This window comes from Marmota marmota, unplaced genomic scaffold (genome assembly GCF_001458135.2).
Source record: "Marmota marmota marmota unplaced genomic scaffold, marMar, whole genome shotgun sequence".
NCBI classification, from domain to species: domain Eukaryota; kingdom Metazoa; phylum Chordata; class Mammalia; order Rodentia; family Sciuridae; genus Marmota; species Marmota marmota.
In genome coordinates this window covers 17906483-17927023 of record NW_026000016.1, presented here as the reverse complement: position 1 = coordinate 17927023, position 20541 = coordinate 17906483, and the positions used below count along the sequence as shown (strand labels likewise).

General features: G+C 34.9%; 1 protein-coding gene across 19 annotated transcripts in view; it reads right to left on the bottom strand.

The window, feature by feature from the left end:
- The window catches only part of Sdccag8 (SHH signaling and ciliogenesis regulator SDCCAG8), a 239476-nt gene that overhangs the window by 183330 nt on the left and 35605 nt on the right, over nt 1-20541 (bottom strand). For 15 of the 19 annotated variants that reach the window (XM_048809228.1, XM_048809230.1, XM_048809229.1 and 12 more), the window contains 4 exons: nt 14114-14178; nt 12574-12687; nt 10650-10838; nt 819-957 (listed from right to left, as the gene is read on the bottom strand). In XM_048809228.1, the coding sequence (XP_048665185.1) occupies nt 819-957; nt 10650-10838; nt 12574-12687; nt 14114-14178 (507 nt within the window). The remainder of the gene's footprint in view (nt 1-818; nt 958-10649; nt 10839-12573; nt 12688-14113; nt 14179-20541) is intronic. The other 4 variants (XM_048809234.1, XM_048809236.1, XM_015483548.2 and 1 more) reach the window with 2 other exon arrangements.

The window sequence follows — 20541 nt, the reverse complement described above, 5'->3', positions numbered from 1 at the left end:
CCCCCCCCCCCCCCAACCCTGCCACCTCCATGCCCCTGGTGCTGGGGATAGAATCCAGGGCCTCACAATTCCAGGCAAGCACTCTGTCACTCTAGACTCCTAGAACAAGTTTTGGTGATAATGAAAATGTTCTGTATCTGCACTGTCCACTACCGGTAATCAATGGATACATGTGGCTATTAAGCACTTGAAGGATGGCTTGTGTGTTTAGAGAAAATACACAGTAACTTTAATAGAGTAAGGTGTAGCCCCCAAATACAACAATGAAACAAAGGTAACTTCCTATTATTTAAAGTTCATAGATATGAATACTGTCTGATCACTAAGTGTTTAGTACCGTCACTATCATTATTTTTAAATATGTTTAATTTAGCTGACAATGGATTCTAACTCATAGCTAATGATGGAACAAAATATTATTATCTACATATATTATTATCTGTGCCCTATTTATGTTATAAAAGTTTTCCACGTCTAGAGGAAAAACGTGTCTTTAGCCATATGTGAACTTATACAAATGAGTGATTATAGGTGTTAAGATTTCCACAGCATTGAAGACTATCAGCAAATTAAAAATTAAGCACACAAGTCTCTCAAAATATGTCACCATATTGCATTACAATCTCTGAATAGTGATATAAGAAAATCATTTGCAGAGGAAAAAAGAATCCTTCAAATACCAAACCTGTTTAATTTAGAAAACTCAACATTTCACTTTGTGTTTGGAAAAAGTTTAGTTACAAAAGAATAACCAAAGAAATAGGAAAAACAAAAGGAGTAATTCTGCATTGTCTTTATTTTCATCTTATTAGACTTGCCTTGGTCTTTTCAAAATTGGCTTCCTCAGTCATATGCACAGCTTGTTTCACCTGTTCATAGGCACTTGTTTCTCTTTGCTGCATATCTCCCAAGCTGTTCCTTACAGAAACTAGTGCAGACATTAAGTCATCTCTTTCTCTGTTAACACAGAAAGAACAAGCAAAACAAGAAATGATCAAACTAGCATGTACTCCTAAGTCAGGAGGGAAAAAAGCATTAGTATATATTAGACAAAGAGCCAGGGAGGGCCAGCTCAACACACTGAAGCACACCCCAGAGAACTGTTCGCCTTGTGTCCTCACTTGGCGAGTGGCTGGCAGAGCAACCAGAGGGGCAGAGAGTATTTATGGCAAGGCTACATCTGTGTAATACAATAATCTATTGTGGAAAGGCTGGAACACTGAGGACTGCCCCCAAAAGAGCAAATTAGTTAGGAAAATGTAGTAGAGCTAGAAAAAAAAAACACACACAAAAAAAACAAACCCACACACAGTGGGATATTTTAGATATTGTATCTCAAAATAGGAATAAATGTTTTTAAGAAGGGACTAGGTGTAAAAGATTTATGTCATAAGGTTTCTCTAAATAAATAAATAAATAAATAAAAAGTAAAAAAAAACCTAAGCCTATTTTGTCACTAATTCTTCTCATTCACTGGAACAAAAATATGTCCTTTCCTTTTCATCTTCCTCCCCAATCTTCCTGTTTACCCTTTCTTTCAATAAAATTCATTCACCTATTAACACATTATTTCAGTGGTAGTACAGTGGAAACTCTCAACCCCCCTGGTCATACACATAACACAATTTAACAAAACCTGCCACAGTCTGGCTGGGCACACAATCACGAGCCACCACACAGCTTGTAGATTCAAACAGCAACTCTTTAGTCCCGAACTCACACCAGCCGTCTACAATCACGTTCTGGGGAAATCCACGTTCTCTGCCCAAATCCACCTCCACTGGGCTTCTATCTCCAAAATATACTGTCTGAATCCCGTGAGAACTCAAGGGGAACTCAGGCAGCAGGATACGCCCTATTCCCAGCAGGAATAATCTTAAACCTTAAACCTGGAACCTAAACTGGGAACGCCCTAAACAGGATTATCTTAAACCGGGAACACCCTAATCCGCCTTGGTCCTTGAGCAAGGTCACCTACATTCAATGTCACTGCAACATGGGGTACGCTGGCAAGGAAATTGTCATACCTACTTGGCTAATGGCTCCCAGCAAAAACCATCTCACTAGGGCTGATAATGGCCACACCTACCTCTTCCTCAGCAATTCTCAGAAGTCTCCTGGGCAAAGCTGTTTCTTGGGGATAGAAGTGAACAGAATGTGAAAATGCTTTGGCATAGAATATAATAAGGATGCGATCTCATTGGTTAAATAAATCCCATATCAAATATAAGGATATTTGGAACTTATGGAATGAATAAAAATGCCCAGTAAGACCAAATACAGAGACAAAGTGAGGTTGGAAACTTTCTATATACACAAAACAAAAACAAAAAAAAGAAAGAAGGAAAGAAAGAAAAGGATGTTGGACTGTCATATACATGCAATTTTATGCTTTATTAAAGAATTCAAATTTTAAACTGTGTTTTCAAATTCAGTTGAAATGCTTACAGTTTCCTTTTTTTTTTTTTCCTGGTTGTATGCATAGTATATTCACACCAATTTGTGTCTTCATACATGTACTTTGGATAGTAATGATCATCACATTCCACCATCATTAATTACCCCATGCCCCCTCCCTTCCCCTCCAAACCTTCTGCCCTATCTAGAGTTCATCTATTCCTCCCATGCTCCCCGTCCCTACCCCAATATGAGTCAGCCTCCTTATATCAGAGAAAACATTTGACATTTGTTTTCTTGGGATTGGCTAACTTCACTTAGCATTATCTTATCCAATGCCATCTATTTACCTGCAAATGCCATGATTTTCTTCTATTTTATTGCTGAGTAATATTACATTGTGTATATATGCCACATTTTTTTTTTTATCCATTCATCTACTGAAGGGCATCTAGGTTGGTTCCATAGTTTAGCTATTGTGAATTGTACTGCTATAAACATTGATGTGGCTGTGACCCTAGAGTATGCTGTTTTTAAGTCCTTTGGGTATAGACCGAGGAAAGGGGAAGCTGGGTCAAATTGCAGTTTCCTTTTTATTGCCAAGTTCTGAGAAAGGAACTGTGATTTTTTTTTTTTTTTTTTTATTAAGCAAACTTTAAGAGTCATAGAAGATTATAAATGCTGAGTTTGAATTGCTTCTGAATTAACCAATATCTCCATTTAAAAAATCTTTTTAAGATAAAATAATTTTAACTATTTGTGTTATTTAGAAAGCAGACATTTTAAAAACATTTTATTGAACAAAGAATTATTAGCTGTTTCATAAAAGATCTTTTTGTTAAAAAATAATAAATTTCTATAAATATAACATTCATGGGAACAAGATGATCTTCACTTTAGAATTTCTTGATTTATTTGCTTTACAGTGATAAAAGTGATTTTAATTTTTTATCCTAAAGGAAATTTAAAAAGCGGTAATTGTTTTGATTAAATGTAATCAAGTACAATAATTACATGAAAAAGTGCAAGAATCAAAACAAGATTAAACTTTTCCATTATAAGTAAAAAAATCAATACAAATCAAACAAAATTGATTTTGTTATTTCTATTTAAAAAATTCATATAACAAAATGGAATTAGGTTCTTTGTGGATATGTAATCTAGTAGGACTTATGATTCTAGAAGAATATAAAGATTTATTCTTTAAGGATAGGAAGTCAATATAAATATCAGTCACCTGTCTTAAATTTTAAGATCTACTGAAAAGAAAAAGTTATTCTTCAATGATCTTATCTGTTCCTGATAACATGTCATCATCAAAGGAAAAGTTCCAAATAATAAGAATGGATTAAAAAAACCCCTCAGTGTTATAAGTGTGCTAACAGATCACAACAGGTCAAAATCTAACAGACTTGTTTCTTACGGGAGACATATTTAATCTACTTAATTTCTTTTTAGGATAACCTTTTGTTATGAATAGTGTTTATTACACAATAGATGCTCAACAAAATAAGTGACAAAAGAATAAATGAATGAATAAATGCTATAGGATGGCATGAAAACAGGTAAATTAAAGTTACTTCCCTGTTCTATTATTCTTGATGTAAATTGAAAAAGTTATCTGACTATTTACAATCAGAAAGTAAACAGTTTAGTTTACTAAACTAATTCAAAACATTCTGATTTACAAATATTTCAGAATATAAATTCACTAACTTTAGACAACTGAACCACTGAAAATCATTAGATAGGCCCCAAAATACAGTTGTCTTGTTGAACTCATCATGAAACAGACTTCAAAATAATCATACTAAACATTTGTGCAACCACTGGACTGACCACTTCAATTTTCTGTAAAAACAAATGCACCATCTGCTTTAAGATGGCCCTCAGATCATCTGGGAAGCTTGCAGGGAGTTGTTTTGGCAATTTTAAGATTATCCACTTAATCACTACATTTTTGCTTTGGCTTTGTTTTAATTAGGCCAGCCTCCATATACCAAAAAAAGCAAAGCTCTGGGCTGGCTGTGCCCTCTCATCAATACTAGGCCTTGATCCCTGCTCCATTCCTATGTTTATCTGACTGTAGCCCTTCGGATTGATCTACCGTTTTTCAGCCCCACACTCATTCCTTGGATCTAACAGTGCTATTAGTTATCTTACTCTTTGAAGACAGGCAACTGCAGCTAGCCAGAGTAACTATCCATCAGTTGCAGTCCTCTCCAAAACCTCAAGTCCACAGGGCCAGCCTGGGGCCAGGCATGAGAGAAGCTTTCACAATAGGAAGTAGTATAGATACATATGCTATTTTCACATGAGTGTGAGAGGGAAGAATCTCCAAATTATCATCTTTTTGCCTCCCAGGCAAAAGTTCAGTGAGTGCTTAAAAACATCAGGTGACTGTTTTGATTTATATGATTAAGGAGTATCTCAAAGCAAGCAACACAGTGTTAACTTTTCAACATTCCATGACCCTGATGAAAGGCAGCTGAGGCAGAAAGATGACGTAAAGAGCATGAGTGTCAGTTCTGGGATTGAAAAAGCGCGTAGTTGTTCATACTAACAAGCATGTAATATTTAAGGAACTTAGTGCAAAAATCAGAGCAGAGTAAAACTGAGAAAAATCTCTTAGTAATCTCAGCCAAGTTTTAAAAATAAGCAAAGAAGATAGTTGATCTGATATATATACGTTTCATCTTGTGTACATATCCTAAGAAATGTCTTATAATTGTTAAACTATTTCACTGTTATCAATTTTATCATTATTACTTGTATTTTTAAAAAAGAAAGTCTAGAAGGCTGACTATGACATTTTTTTGTTCCTCATTTCTGGGAAGTTCCTGTTGTAGTTTCTCAAAGCCAACTGTTCAGAATACTGCCAGTGATCCTCTCCAAAATCACAAGCTGAACTAAAGTCCTAGGATACTACTATGTTAATCATTCCTCCTTTTCTTAAAAAAAAAAAAAAAGTACAATGAAACTTGGAGAAGTGACCTAAATAAAGGACTTTAATATAAAGCAGCTTCATCTTGATTACCATTTAAGGTATTTTGATTCTTTTCTGCGGGTGGGAGGGGGGTAGGTACAGTAGTTCATGCCTACAATCCCTGTGATTTGGGAGGCTGAGACAGGAGAATTGCAAGTGCAAGGCCAGCTTCAGCAATGTAGTGAGGCCCTCAGCAACTTAGTGAGACCCTGTCTTAAAATTAAAAAATAAAAAGGCTGGGGATGTAGCTTAGTTGTAAAGCTCCCCTGGGTTCAATCCCTAATACCAAAAAATAAAAATAAAAAATAAAGAAAAAGAGTTTTGTTTACTGTTACTTTTACCTGCCTTATATCATAAAGAGGCCTGATGGAAAGGCAGTTCAGAAACATTACAAAGACTTCAAATCAACTTTAAAAATGTTTCCAATGTTAACAGTTGTTAAGCATACTCTCCAAAAAGTCTGTGAGGTCCTAACAAAATGTAAGGGTAAAAGAAATTGAAGTTAAAGCGTAAAAGTTAAAGGGTAAAAGACCGGGTGTTGTAAAAGTTTCTAAGCTGCAAGGTCTGAGTTAGCTGTTAAGACAATGCTTAGAACCGCCCAGTAAACATTTCCCCTGATTGTCTGGTTGTTTAATAACTGAAGGGGTCTGTGTGGTTACACACAGGCATTGCAGGGCCTGGACCAATCAGTTTAAATGTAACCCCCTCCTTAGGAATGACCTATCACTCCAGCCTGACCTGTTCCCGCCAATGAATGAACTAATCAGGTTTAGGAGTTGTTGTTCAATTTTCCCGCGCCTAATGATGATTTGTTCTGATGTATACAAGGCCCTCCGCCCTCCCCAAAAAGTGTACTTAAGCAGTGCTCAGCCCCTGCTCAGGGCTCTGGGCTGCTTTCCCTTCTTGAGTGGGCACGGAGCCCCAGCATGCTGGTTCAATAAATCCCCCCTTCTGCCAATTGCATGAGTGGTCACTTGGTGGTCTCTTTCTCCGACGTTTCGCGGGACCCTTACAAAAATACCACAAATATATAGATGGTCTGATCTCCAAATTGTGCCTCATACTCTCCTTGATAACTGCATAAGTATTCATTCATTCTTTTTTTTTTTGGGGGGGGGGGTCAGTGCTGGGAATTGAACCCAGTGCCCGGTGCATGCTAAGTGTATGCTTTACCAGTGAGCAACAACTCCAGCTCACAAGTAATTCTTCTGTCATATATTCAAAACATGCTAAACAATGAAACATGGTTGTTTAAAAATGGTGTCACAATAGCACATTTCCAAACGAGGTCAACAAACTTTTCCAGTTTAACATATTTAAGTAATAATTTTTAAAAATTCCATGTGAAAACCATACAGGAAATACTACTACATCAGATTATTAAGAGTTCAGGCTTTTAACCATTTAAAACTAGAAATCCAAACTTTAAGTCTTGGTCATGCTACAAAACCAGCATGTGGTAAACATTAATAAGTTAGAAGAAGCTGAAAGCCAGCTCATATTTAGGGAATTATATAGATCAAAATTTTCATTGACAATAAAAGCAGAAACTTCTCACTCTATTCTGTTACTAAAGCACAACATAAGCCAATAATATGCTGACAAAGCAGAAAATTGAACTAAGTAGGTTAATGTTTACTTTAAGAGGCTGAGATCAAATTTAGGATAGAGACAAAGGAATACATAACTTAGCAAGAATTTAATTTCTAAATGACTGCCAGACTTAGAATCAATGTAACATTGCAGCTTCCTTTTAAAATATTCTTCTCATGATCCAGAAGGATAATATGAAAGGAAGTATAATAAGGGTGGAAATTCCTATATTTTTATTTGTTGGTTTTGCTAAATTGGTTTTAACCTTTGCCTCTTTTTATCTGCAAAATATAGAACATACTTTTTCCTTTTTTGGCAGGGGGTACTGGGGATTGAACTCAGGGGTACTCAACCACTAAGCCATATCCCCAGTCCTATTTTGTATTTTATTAGAGACAAGGTCTTATTGACTTGCTTAGGACCTCACCATTGCTGAGGCTGGCTTTGAACTTAAGATCCTCCTGCCTCAGCCTCCCAAGCCACTGGGATTATAGGTGTGTGCCACTGTGTCTGGAGGTTTGTTCCTTTCAAAAAGTTTTTAATCAGTATAGTCTCCTTGCAAAATTAGTTATCCATATGGTAAAAATCTATGTGACACAAGTTTTCAATACCATTTCCTTTTTCCACATCTCCAGAAGCAATCACTGTTGAATATTTGGTGTTTAATCTTTCAAATCTTTTATTATTAATATATATGAACCTAGAAAAAATAGTATAATGGTTGTGTATGAAATCTAGAAAATACAAATGGTTTCATACTGGTTTATCTTTAGTTATTTTGTTTTGCTTTAATAATATATGTTGGAATTAGTTCCACATTAGTATACATAGATCTACATTAATTCATTTTTATACTGTTCATCCAAATCATAGTTTAATTAGTGTCTCTCTCTCTTTCTCTCTCGTATTTAGTCTCTTTTGAAGATACTTAGATTGTTCACTCTATTATAAACAGTGCTGTAAAACATATTTCCTATAAGTGCCACATTATATATATGTATGAGCTTTTTCTCTAAGGTAGATTTTAAAAAGTGTCATGCATAATTTAAATATTAATGGTAGTGCTAAATTGCCCTCTAAAGTAGTTATACCAACTTATAGTTCCACCAGCAAGAAAGAAAATTATTTATGAGCATTACCACCCCTTGGGATTATCAATCTTCTTTAATTTTTTCCTGATGGGTTAGTTTTTTCCTTAGATTTGATTTTCTTGAATACAAACAGAATGAACATCTTCTGATGTATTGACATCTTTCTCTTCTGTTGCTCACCAATTACTTTACTCACCATTCAACTGTGCAGTTTGTTGTTTTTGTTTGTTTTGAAGCAAATTCTTTACTACTCTTTTGATTAAAAATGGCAAACATTTTTTGAGAGTTTTAACTAATTTTAAATACTTTATCATAAGAGAAATTATTCTTTAATGAAATCAAATGTGTCATTTTTTAATGACTTCCACTTTTCATGTTATACTTAGCACTGTAACAAGCCCAAGGCCATTAAGATACTTTTCCATATTTACTTTTAATACTTTTAAACTCTGAATTATATTTGTCTTTTTAAACTATCCTGAATTTTGTAAGGTCATGTTCTATTCTCTCTTTTTTTTCCCCCAAATATAAACAGACAAAATTTTACTTTCTTTGAGTTTCACTTTACATAGGTATAAAATAGTGGTAATCCTAACTATCTCACAAAATTTCTTATTAAGATTAGAAGGCTTGGGCTGTGGCTCAGTGATAGAATGCTTGATTAGCACATGTGAGGCACTGGGCTTGTTTCTCAGCACCACACACAAAGGAAAGGAAAAAAAAATAAAAATATGTGTCCATCTACAACTGAAAATAATTTTTAAAAAAGATTAGAAAAAATTATTTTTCTAAATTGCCTGGTACAGCCTTGCAAATAATAAATGTTCACCACTTGTTAGTTGGATATGAAAATAAATTTAATATATGTAATTTAATATTTATATTGAATATATATGAACTCATATATATTCATATAGTGTATATGAATACTTATATTGAATATATAAATAATTAATAACATGTTTAACTATATAATATTTAGAAACAACAACAAAAAACCCAGAACCATTGAGTAGATCACAAAAGCTATCATTCAGTCCATATTGGAGGTTCAGTTTTTATATAATAATTAGTAGGTTAGTCATACAGCTACCAGGTATATTGAATGTCCTTGGAGTCTGAAAGGTACAAAGTGATTTCAGTATTTACTGAATATTTACTATAGGTCGGGAAGTGTTTTAAGCACCATACAGTTAACCAATTCTCAATTACCCTTCAAAATGCCCTATGTGTTAGGTAATTTTACCACCATTTTTAAAATGAAGGAATTGAGGCACAAAGAGGTTGAGTAATTTTAGTGAAAGTGCATAGTAATTCAGTGATAGAACTAGCATATGAACCCAGGCAGTCTGTTTCAAAAGCCTGTACTACTGGTCAGAAGGCTAAGCTGACTCAGTAAAATACCAAGAGTAAGTATTATATCTCCAAGCAGCAGAAGATTCCAAATTCAGAGAACTAGTTGTCTAAAGGTCAAGACACACAGCAAGATCAGTCTCACTTTAATGATCATAGTCATTCCACTCTTCCACTCCAATTGCAACTGGAGTAACTCTGACAGCTAAACAATAAATGCCTTGCCACATGAACAGCAAACACTAAGTGTCTACCATAGGCCCAAGTACCAGGAAACTTTATTGACCTATAGCAAATAATCAAAAAATACTGAAGCCCCTCTGTACCTTCCAGACTCTAAGAACATTCAATATATCTGGTAGCTGATGTCTAACCTGCTGATTGCTGCCTCCAAGTATATGCAATATAAATCACAGAATAAAGTAATCTAAGATGGCTGAGGACAAAAATGGAACAGGGCTAGTGAAAGAATACTTCTAAAAGGGAAGTGAAGATTGAGCATAGCAGACAGAGAGAGGCATCTTTGAAAACAGAAAAAGCAAGGAGCATGGGAAAACCCACACTTCAAAACCAATATTGAATTCTATGATAAATAATAATTTTCAACTTCTAATGAATAAAATCTTCACAGGAAATGGCTTCCTTTGTAAAAGTGAACATGGAATAAAGGAGATGCACACAGAGAATGATATTTCAACCTCACTGCAAACTTTTACAACATTAAACTCATTTGTAATTTGTCCTTAGTCAATACTCAAATATTAATACTACAATACTTTGGGTCCTTCTCTCACTATGCTCATAATATTCTTCATAACAGGCACATGAGGAACATGTAGTAGTAACTCATTGTACCTAAACTATACTGGGGGAATCCAAGTTGTGACAAAAATAAAGGAATTCCTATAATACTTGGTTTTGCTAAGAATAGTGATGGGTTTGTTTATTATAGAGTCACAGAACTGGACTCTATAATAAACTAGATTAACTAGTTCCATTCAAGATGATACCGAAATCAAAAAATTAAATAGGTTTTTCAAAGTGACATGGTTACTCACAGTTGGCAAAACTTCCCATTCTTTCTTTAAGGAAGCTACATTGAAGGAATCTTTTAAAATCCACTGTATTTGAGGCTTAATACTAACCACGTGTGATTTATTTAGCATGGGGATAAAAGAACACATAATTTTCTATGTTGCCAAAGACTTTGCACATATAAGCATACTTACTTAGACAGTCTTTCGATGGTTTGGATGTGTACGTTATTATGAGTTTGGGAAAGAACAGCTTCATGCTGAGCACACTTCAAACAAAGGCCACCAACATGGCTGGAAATATTAGCAGCAAGAAGAGACTCTTTATGCTTTAATCGCTTTCTAAGATCTTCACAGTTTTTCTGATATTCAGCTAAGTCTTTCCTAAAAACAAGGGGAAAAAATTCTAGGAAATATCCTGGAAGAAGTATTCTACTTTAAAGTCAGTCATCATTATGAATTACTACCATCATTATGGGTGTTTACCTTACAACTTTGCTTCACAACCCTGAAACGTAGGTCTGATTATCCTGATGCAGTGATTATTAGACTTGAATATATTAAGTAGCTCAAGTTCTTGTAAGATTTTAATACAGATTAGAATATACCCTGTAATAGAATTTTACCTCCATTAACATATTACCTACAAAACAAAAATAAAACTCCAAATATAAACCCTAAATAGTCTCTCTTAATAAAAGGTGGGATGACATGATACAATATCCTTGAAGTAAGGGAAATAACCTATTTTGGGAGTTAGGTTCATAAAATTTATAGAGAATACCTCAAAAGTTCAACAAAGAATATGGATTTTATCCATGACTAACTTATTATTTATTATTTCCTCTTTAGGAGGAAAAAAATAAAAGATTATGTAATCACAAAGTTCTTCAAAGAGTTGTTTCAAAAGAAAGTGGGCCACAGAAAGAAATTACAGAGAACTTGCCAGTCAAGAATTCAAAAGTAGTAGCTATTAGCTAGAAATATGCAGCTTGCTAAAGAAAGAGCTAGAGAATTGTGTGTGTGTGTGTGTGTGTGTGTGTGTGTGAGAGAGAGAGAGAGAGAGAGAGAGAGAGAGAGAGAGAGAGAGAGAGAGATTTTTGTTTGCTTTTACTTTATGGGCTCACCCCTAAAAGAAGTTTTTCTCTAAATTGATATTTTAAGAATTAAGTGACTAGTACATGGGTTGCATTTCCCCAATTTCTTCTTCATCTCTAGTAAAGCCTTGGTAAAGTCAACTGAGCAACTGAGCCTCATTGTCCAGAAGTCCTTTTCCATGTATATATGGAAAAGATGTATACACACACACACACACATACACACACATATATATGGGTCTCATTGTATTGCCTAGGCTAGCCCCAAATTTGTAATCCTCCTGCCTTAGACTCCCAAGGGGCTAAAATTACAGGATTGTGTCATCCTACCATATATTTTTTAAAAGCCAACTACCAAGCTTGCAAAGGAGACAATGTTATAAATTCTTGGACTGCTGAAGGTATACACTCAGTCTACTACTGTGTCCTGCTCAGTTCTGGACTACCAAAGGTATACACTCAATCTCCTGCTCAGTCTACTCCCTGTTGTTGGCGTTTCTATGCTTGGGGACTATAACTATTTTAACTTGCTCAGTGTTATGGTTTGGATCTAGAATGTTTCCCAAAGGTTAATGTGTTGAAGGTTTGGTCCCCAGTATAGCAACTGTGGGGCTTTTGGGAAGTAACTGGGTTATTAGGGATTGATCTTATCAACGGAGTAATCCATCGATCAGTTCATAGCTAATGGCATTTTGGGGAGGTGGTGGAAACTGTAGGAGGTGAGGTCCAGTTGAAGGAAGCAGGTCACTGAGGTCATGCCCTGGAAGGGTATATCACGGTTCTAACCTTTTCCTCTTTCAGTATCTCTCTCTCTTTCTCTCTGAGTCCCTACTGCCATGATATGCGGCTCTGCCATACCCTTCCACCATGATATTCTGCCTGGTCTTAGGCCTAAAGCAATGGAGCCAGCAGACCTTCAACTGAAACCTCTAAAACTGTGAGCCAAAATATATCTTTCTGGCTTTTAAGTTTCATATTGGGTGGTTTAATCATCACAATCAAAAGCTGACTAGTACACTCACTGTTGCAGAGGAAACGCCAACAACCATTCCTCCTGGCTGAAATATACGTCCTCAACTCTTGAGATTTGAGGACTCTCAAGCAGCCCAAAGGAGGTGGAGTAATTTTTAGAATGTCTAAGGATTAAAAAAAAAGTTAATCTAATGGTGGTTTAAAATTTGGAGGGGGAAATAAAGGAGTTGTGTTTGCCCTCTCTCCAATATAGCATTTCTAACATAATGTTTTGTTTTAAGTATTGCATAAAGAAAGTTTGAATTTCAAAGGCTTTATAAAAAAAATTTTGGAAGCACATTCCAAAGTCAAGGGGCCCTATTACTAACTTCTGTCAGGTTCAGACTAAAAACACTCAAGTAGATTTGGTTACTGGGAATGGCAAAAGAGAATATTTAAAAGGAATTTCTGAATAGTGATTTTATTTCTTTGTTTCAGAAAAATGCCTCTTTGAATAATCTTAAATTAGGTTACAAAAAAAGTTAAGAAACAGAAGAATGCAGAGAATAAAGTCTAACTCAGTGCAAGTTGGTATGCTAATGTAATTAAAGATGACATAGTTGAATTCTGAGTGAGACTAAATAAGTCACATTCTCATTAGTTTAATATCTAGAAACATACCACTTCAAAAATTGAAGAATTAAATCATGATGAAAATCAAAAGACAACAAAGTAAGATAAAAAGCAGGAAAGCTAGTATTAGACTATTTTTTAAATGTTAGGGTTCTTTGTGAAAAAGTAAAAAATCTCTATAGAAATCCTAAAACTTAAGAGTACATTAAAAATAAGTAATAGCATGTACAGTGAAAGCCATTAGTTCTGATTCTTTGCATTGCTCTAGGTAAATCTAGTCGGTACATGAACTAGAAGATTTTCCAACTTATTTCAAGTTGTACTTAGTAAAATAAAATTATAAAAATATTTTTAAATTCACTTGATTTGAAAACATGTATTACCACAATTTCAAGTAATCTTTTATCAAAAATTAATTGCTGATATCTTTTTCTACTTATTCATAAATCAGTAATGGTTACTCTATTAGTCAAAGTTTTAATGGGATCTATAACATAAAGAATTATAAAAAGTAGATGAACATTCATCAAATATACTTAAATTCATCATGCATACAAATATTCAAATTATTATATTATTGTTACAGCTTTAAATTAGATAAAGTTGATCTACAGATAAAAAATTACTTGCTTATAATTTTAATGCTTGAGTGTTTTATTTTCACTATTTAACTATAAAAGCACAATTTGTAAGAACAACTAGTAATCCTTATTTCTATAAGAAAACACAAATATGTTACAACTGATGAAGATGAAAATGTATAATTTAGCACACAGAAATGTTGTTTGAAAAAGGATTCACAATTTTATGCCTTTTCATCCTTTACTAATGTGAGAAAAATTGCATATAAATCATATTGCATATAAAATATTACCAAGTAATTCTAAATTTGAGTAAAACCAGTAGTTCATAAACATTCAAACATATCTTAAGATCATTATTCTTTTACTGTGACTATAAATGGATAATTCACTTTACCTCAAAAATGTCAATTGAGATTCCAGGATTTCACTCTTTGCCTCATATGTAAGTTTTAACCCCTCCTAAAGAACAAGAAAAGAAAAAAACATTTTTTTCATGTCTGTGTTTTATAAGTACATTTAAAATATTAATATTAAACTTAATATTTTCTTTCCTTTACAAACACAAATAACTGTTTACTCTTAGAAAACATTTTCTTTAGCTCACGCAATTTTTAAAAATTTTTGGTGGATAAATGCCTCCAAAGAACTACTGAGTCATAAAATGGCTATTATTGACACTTTTTTTTGTCTTTCAAAATTGCACATATCAGATCTTACCCTTCTAAGTGTGACTCAGAGAAAAATATATTGTTAAATTAGTAGATCCATGAGGACAGGTTTAAATCTATTGGAAAATCACTATTCTGACTCAAGCATATTTGACATAGAATAAATGTGTGCTGGATAGAGGATAAAAAGTAATGATATAAATCACATGAAGAATCAATAAATGGGATGGATTCAAACTAAAAAGTTCCTTCTCAGCAAAAGAAACAATCTGTGAGGTAAATGGAGAGCCTACATCTTGGGAGCAAATTTTTACCTCTCACACATCAGATAGAGCACTAATCTCTAGGGTATACAAAGAACTCAGAAAGCTAAGCACCAAAAAAATAAATAACCCAATCAATAAATGGGCCAAGGACCTGAACAGACACTTCTCAGAAGAGGATATACAATCAATCAACAAATATATGAAAAAATGTTTATCATTTCTAGCAATGAGAGAAATGCAAATCAAAACTACTCTAAGATTTCATCTCACTCCAGTCAGAATGGCAGCTATTATGAAGACAAACAACAATAAGTGTTGGCGAGGATGTGGGGGAAAAAGGCACACTCATACATTGTGGTGGGACTGCAAATTGGTGCAGCCAATATGGAAAGCAGTATAGAGATTCCTTGGAAAACTGGGAATGGAGCCCCATTTGACCAAGCTATCCTCTCCTCGGTCTATACTCACAGGACTTAAAAACAGCATATTACAGGGACAGCCACATCAACGTTTATAGCAGCACAATTCACAATAGCAAAACTGTGGAACCAATCTAGATGCCCTTCAGTAGATGAATGGATTAAAAAATGTGGCATATATATACACACAATGGAATATTACACAACAATAAAAGAGAATAAAACCATGGCATTTGCAGGTAAATGGATGGTGCTGGAGAAGATAATGCTAAGTGAAGTTAGCCAATCCCTAAAAAACAAATGCTGAATGTTTTCTCTGATATAAGGAGGCTGACTCATAGTGGAGTAGGGAGGGGGAGCATGGGAGGAATAGACTAACTCTAGATAGGGCAGAGGGGTGGGAGGGGAAGAGATGGGGTAGGGGGTTGGCAAGGATGGTGGAATGTGATGGACATTATTATCCAAAGTATATGTATGAAAACACGAATTGGTATGAACATATTTTATATACAACCAGAGATACAAAAAATTGGGCTGAATATGTGTAATAAGAATTGTAATGCATTCTGCTGTCATTTACTTTTTTAAAAAGCAATTAAAAAATTTAAAAAAGTAAATAAATCACATGATAGGCCAAAATGGTACATCATCTAACAAACTTCATTCAGTTGGTATCCAAATGTTCTTTTATCTAACAAGTATTTATTGGATGTCTAGGATGAAGGTGCCTCAAAACTCAAGGAACTTATTCTCTAGGAAGTAATAGAAAGATCATCAATTTCAATTATACATAATTATTTTAGTGAGGTATGCAGAAGGTAAAATGGAAAAGAGGCAAGACCTCCTAACTGAGCCAAAAATAAAGAAGTTTACACAGAGGAAGTGCTAAGACTAGAAATATAATTTCTAGTAAAGCAAAAGCCTAAAGGCTAAAGAAATCACACTCCAACTTTAGATGGTATACAGATCATTTATCACCAGAATGAAAATACCAGGTGGAGGAATGGGTAAAGATGAACTAAATAGGTAAGTTAGACCATGAAAAGAAAAAAATATTAAGACCTTTCTTTACACAACTTTTATAATCAAGCCACTGAATAGTCATTGAAAACTTTTTATTACGTTGAATCTTAAGTCAGAAGTATGGAGAAAGAGAAGGCAATAAAGAAGTCATTGCAAATATGCAGGTAGGTGATAAGCATGTGAAAAAAAGCAATTAAGTTGTAAAGATCAAAAAGAAAAAAATTAGCCAGGTGCAGTGGTGCAGCAAAAGTGAGGTGCTAAGCTACTTGGTGAGACCCTGTCTCTAAATAAAATACAAAATAAGGCTGGGGATGTGGCTCAGTGGTTGAGTGCCACTGAGTTCAATCTTTGGTTCCTTCCCCCACCACAAAAAAGAAAGATTTATGTCTACAACGACTCCATCTCCAATGTGACCTCCTCCATCTTGGGACACTGCTGCCACCGCCATCGCCACTTTAAGATGTAGCAGCTTCCATCTTGTGACACAGGCCAGGGCCTGGAAGCCCAATATCAAGCTGTCTGTGGGTATGCCACCACTGCTACCATCTCAGGCCGCTTCCATCTAGGGACACTGGCCAGGGCTTGGATGTCCATTATCAAGGAGCCTACAGATTTGATGACACCTGAGGTCTTTCCTATTAGGTGTGCTAGTAGCCACCATCTTGCTGCAGAGGAGGGAGACAGCTGGGCTTTCTCTAGATCTGCAAGTGCTGAAGCACATGGAGACAGATGGGGAAGAATGGAAGAGGGTGTGATGACATCTTGCTTTTGGTTCACCCAGCCAACTGGTCTGGCACCTACTGGGTTCCTGGGGCCCACTTGGGTTGTTACTCACTGGGCCCTGGCACCAGCCTGGTTGCCAACTCCATCCCCAATCTTTCATCAATAGATTCCCCTGGTCCTGCTAGGTCTGGCATTGGTCTGGCACCCAACAGGGCAAACTAGCTCCTAAACCCTCCCTAGCTACCAATCCTAGCCAGAGCTCTCAGCAACATGGCCATCCATAGCTCCCAGTGCCTGGTTCTGATTTGCTTAATACAGAACAGCTCTCCATGATAGGCACACAGGTTCCAGCAATCAGCTCTCAGGACCATCGGGAGAGAAGTGCCTGATGTCTTAATAGGAGCTATTTGGTTTAAGGCTATGTATTGTTTGTATTGGGTGCTGTTAATATTTATCTCCCCCTTAAACACAAGGTACCGAAAAATTCAGAGACACTATAAATCTACAGGGTAGAAACAGTGGTGCTTCGGATCGACACTGATAGATGGAAAGATACACCAAAAACATGAAAAACAAACAAACAAACAAAAAAACCAAGAGAACAAACTGCCCCAAACAAACCAAGATGCTCCAATGACAGAGTCCATTGACAATATAGTAGAAGAGATGTCAGATAAGGAGTTCAGAATGTACATAAACTGATTCATGTCATAAAGAATGATGTAAAGAATGAAATCAGAAATAAATTTCAGGAGGTGGAAGATCACTTCAATAAAGAGAGATTATGAAAAGAAATTAAGCAGAAATCCTTGAAATGATGGAACCCATAAACCAAATTAAAAATTCAATGGAAAGTACCATCAAAAGACTAGAGCACTTGGAAGACAGAATCTCAGGCAAAGAACACAATATATAATCTTGAAAATAAAGCTGATCACACAGAGAAGATGGTAAGAAACCATGAATAGAACTTCCCAGAATTATGAGATAACATGAAAAGACCAAATTTAAGATTTATTGGGATAGAGGAAGGTGTGGACATACAAACCAAAGAAATGCACAATCTTTCTAATGAAATTATATCAGAAAATTTCTCAAACCTGAAGAATGAAATTAAAAATCAAATACAAGAGGCTGACAGGACCTCAAACATACAAAATTACAACAGACATACAACAAGGCACATTATAATGAAAATGCCTGCCATACTGCATAAGGATAGAATTTGAAAGGCTGTAAAGAAAAGGATCAGATTACATAGAGGAGGAAACCAATTAGAATCTCAGCTGATTTCTCAACCCAAACCCTCAAAGCTGGGAGATTCTGGAACAATATATGCCAAGCTCTGAAAGAAAACAGATGCCAAGAATTTCATATCCAGTAAAATTAAGCTTCAGAATTGAAGAAATAAAAACATTCCATGCTGAACAATAGTTAAAACAATTCACAATTTCTAAGCCCGCCCTACAGAACATTCTCAGCAAAATATTCCATGAGGAGAAAATTAAAAACAACAAAAAAGTGAAACCCAGCAAAGGGAGGAACTACATTAAAGGAAGAGCCAATCAAAGGAGAAACTAAGACAAATAAAAAATCAGAAATAAATCAAAATGAATGGGAATACAAATCATATCTCAATAATAATTGTGAACATTAATGGCCTAAACTCATCAATCAAAAGACATAAACTGGCAGATTGGATTAAAAAATATGACCCAACAATATGCTGTTAACAAGAGACTCACCTCACTTGCAAAGACATCCACAGACTGAAGGTGAAAGGATGTGAAAAAATGTATGACTTGTGTGGACTGTGTAAACAAGCAGGGGTTTCCATCCTCATGTCAGATAAAGTGAACTTCAAGCGAAAGGTAGTCAGAAGGTACAAAGAAGGATATTTCATATTACTTAAGGGAATCATAAGTCAAAAGACATATGCTCAATGGAACATCGACATACATCAATGGAGCATTGACATACATCAAATACAACCTTCTCAATTTCAAGAATCAAATAGGCCACAACACAATACTGGGTGACTTAAACACACCTCTCTCATTACTGGATAGATCTTCCAAACAAAAACTAAACAAAGAAACTACAGAATTAAACAATACAATCAATAATTTGGACTCAATTATATTTGTTCCATCAATGAGCGAATACACTTTCTTCTCAGCAGCAATTGGATCCTTCTCAAAATCAGACCATATCTTATACCACAAAGGACCTCTTAGCAAAAAACAAAACAAAACAAAACAAAAAACAACCCAGAGATACCAACCCTGCATTCTATCAGACCATAATGTAAAGAAATTAGAAAACAACAATAAAATAAAAAATAGAAGCTACCCCAACACCTGGAGACTACATAATACATTATTGAATGATGAATGGATAACAGAAGAAATCAAGGATGAAGTAAAAAAATACTTAGAGATAATAAGGATGAAATCAAGGATGAAATAAAAAAATACTTAGAGAACATTGCTACAACATATCAAAATCTTGGGGACACTATGAAGGTAGTGCTAAGAGGAAAGTTTACTGCACTGTGCTCATTCATTAAAAGAATAGAAAGTCAATAAATAAATGACCTAACATTACATCTCAAAGCCCTAAAAAAGAGGAACAAATCAGCACCAAAAACAGTAGAAGAGAGGGAATAATTAAAATAAGAGTTGAAATCAATGAAATTGAAACCAAAGAAACAATTCAAAAAATTGACAAAAAGTTAGTTCTTTGAAAGAATAAATAAAATTGTATCATGGCCTTAGCCATGATAATGAAGAAAAAGAGAGAGAAAACTCAAATTACTAAAATTTGTGATGAAAAAGGAAATACCATGGTGGACACTACTGAAATACTGGAGATAATTAGAAACTATTTTGAAAGTTTCTCCAATAAAATAGAAAATCTTGAAGACATCCACAAATTTCTACAGACATATAACTCACCCAAACTGAATCAGGAAGACATACACAATTTAAACAGTTCAATTTCAAGCAATGAAATAGAAAATGCCATCAAATAAGAAAATACCTACCAATAAGAAAAGCCCAGGACCAGACGGATTCTCAGCTGAGTTCTATAAGACCTTCAAAGAATCAACACCAATAGTCCTCAAATTATTCCATGAAATATAATAGGAGGGAACCCTTCCAAACTCATTCTATGAGGCTAATATTACCTTTATACCAAAACCAGACAAAGACACATCAAGGAAAGAAAACTTCAGACCAATAACCCTGATGACCATAGATGCAAAATTCTCAACAAAATTCTGGGAAATCACACACACACACACACACACACACACACATTAAATGATAATGCACCACGATCAAGTTGGTTTCATCCCAGGGATGCAAGGTTGGTTCAACATATGGAAATCAATAAACATAATTCATCATATCAATAGACTTAAAGACAAGAATCATATGATCATCTCAATAGATGCAGAAAAAGCTATATTTATGTAATAAGAATTGTAATGCATTCTGCTGTCATATATAAATAATAATAAAAAAGCATTTGACAAAATACAGCACCAGTTCATGTTTAAAACAGTAGAAAAACTGGGGATAGTAGGAACATACCTCAACATTGTAAAAGTTTTCTATGCTAAACCCAAGGGCAACATCATTCTCAATGAGGGAAAACTGAAAGCATTTCCTCAAAAAACTGGAACAAGATAAGGATGTCCACTATCACCACTTCTAT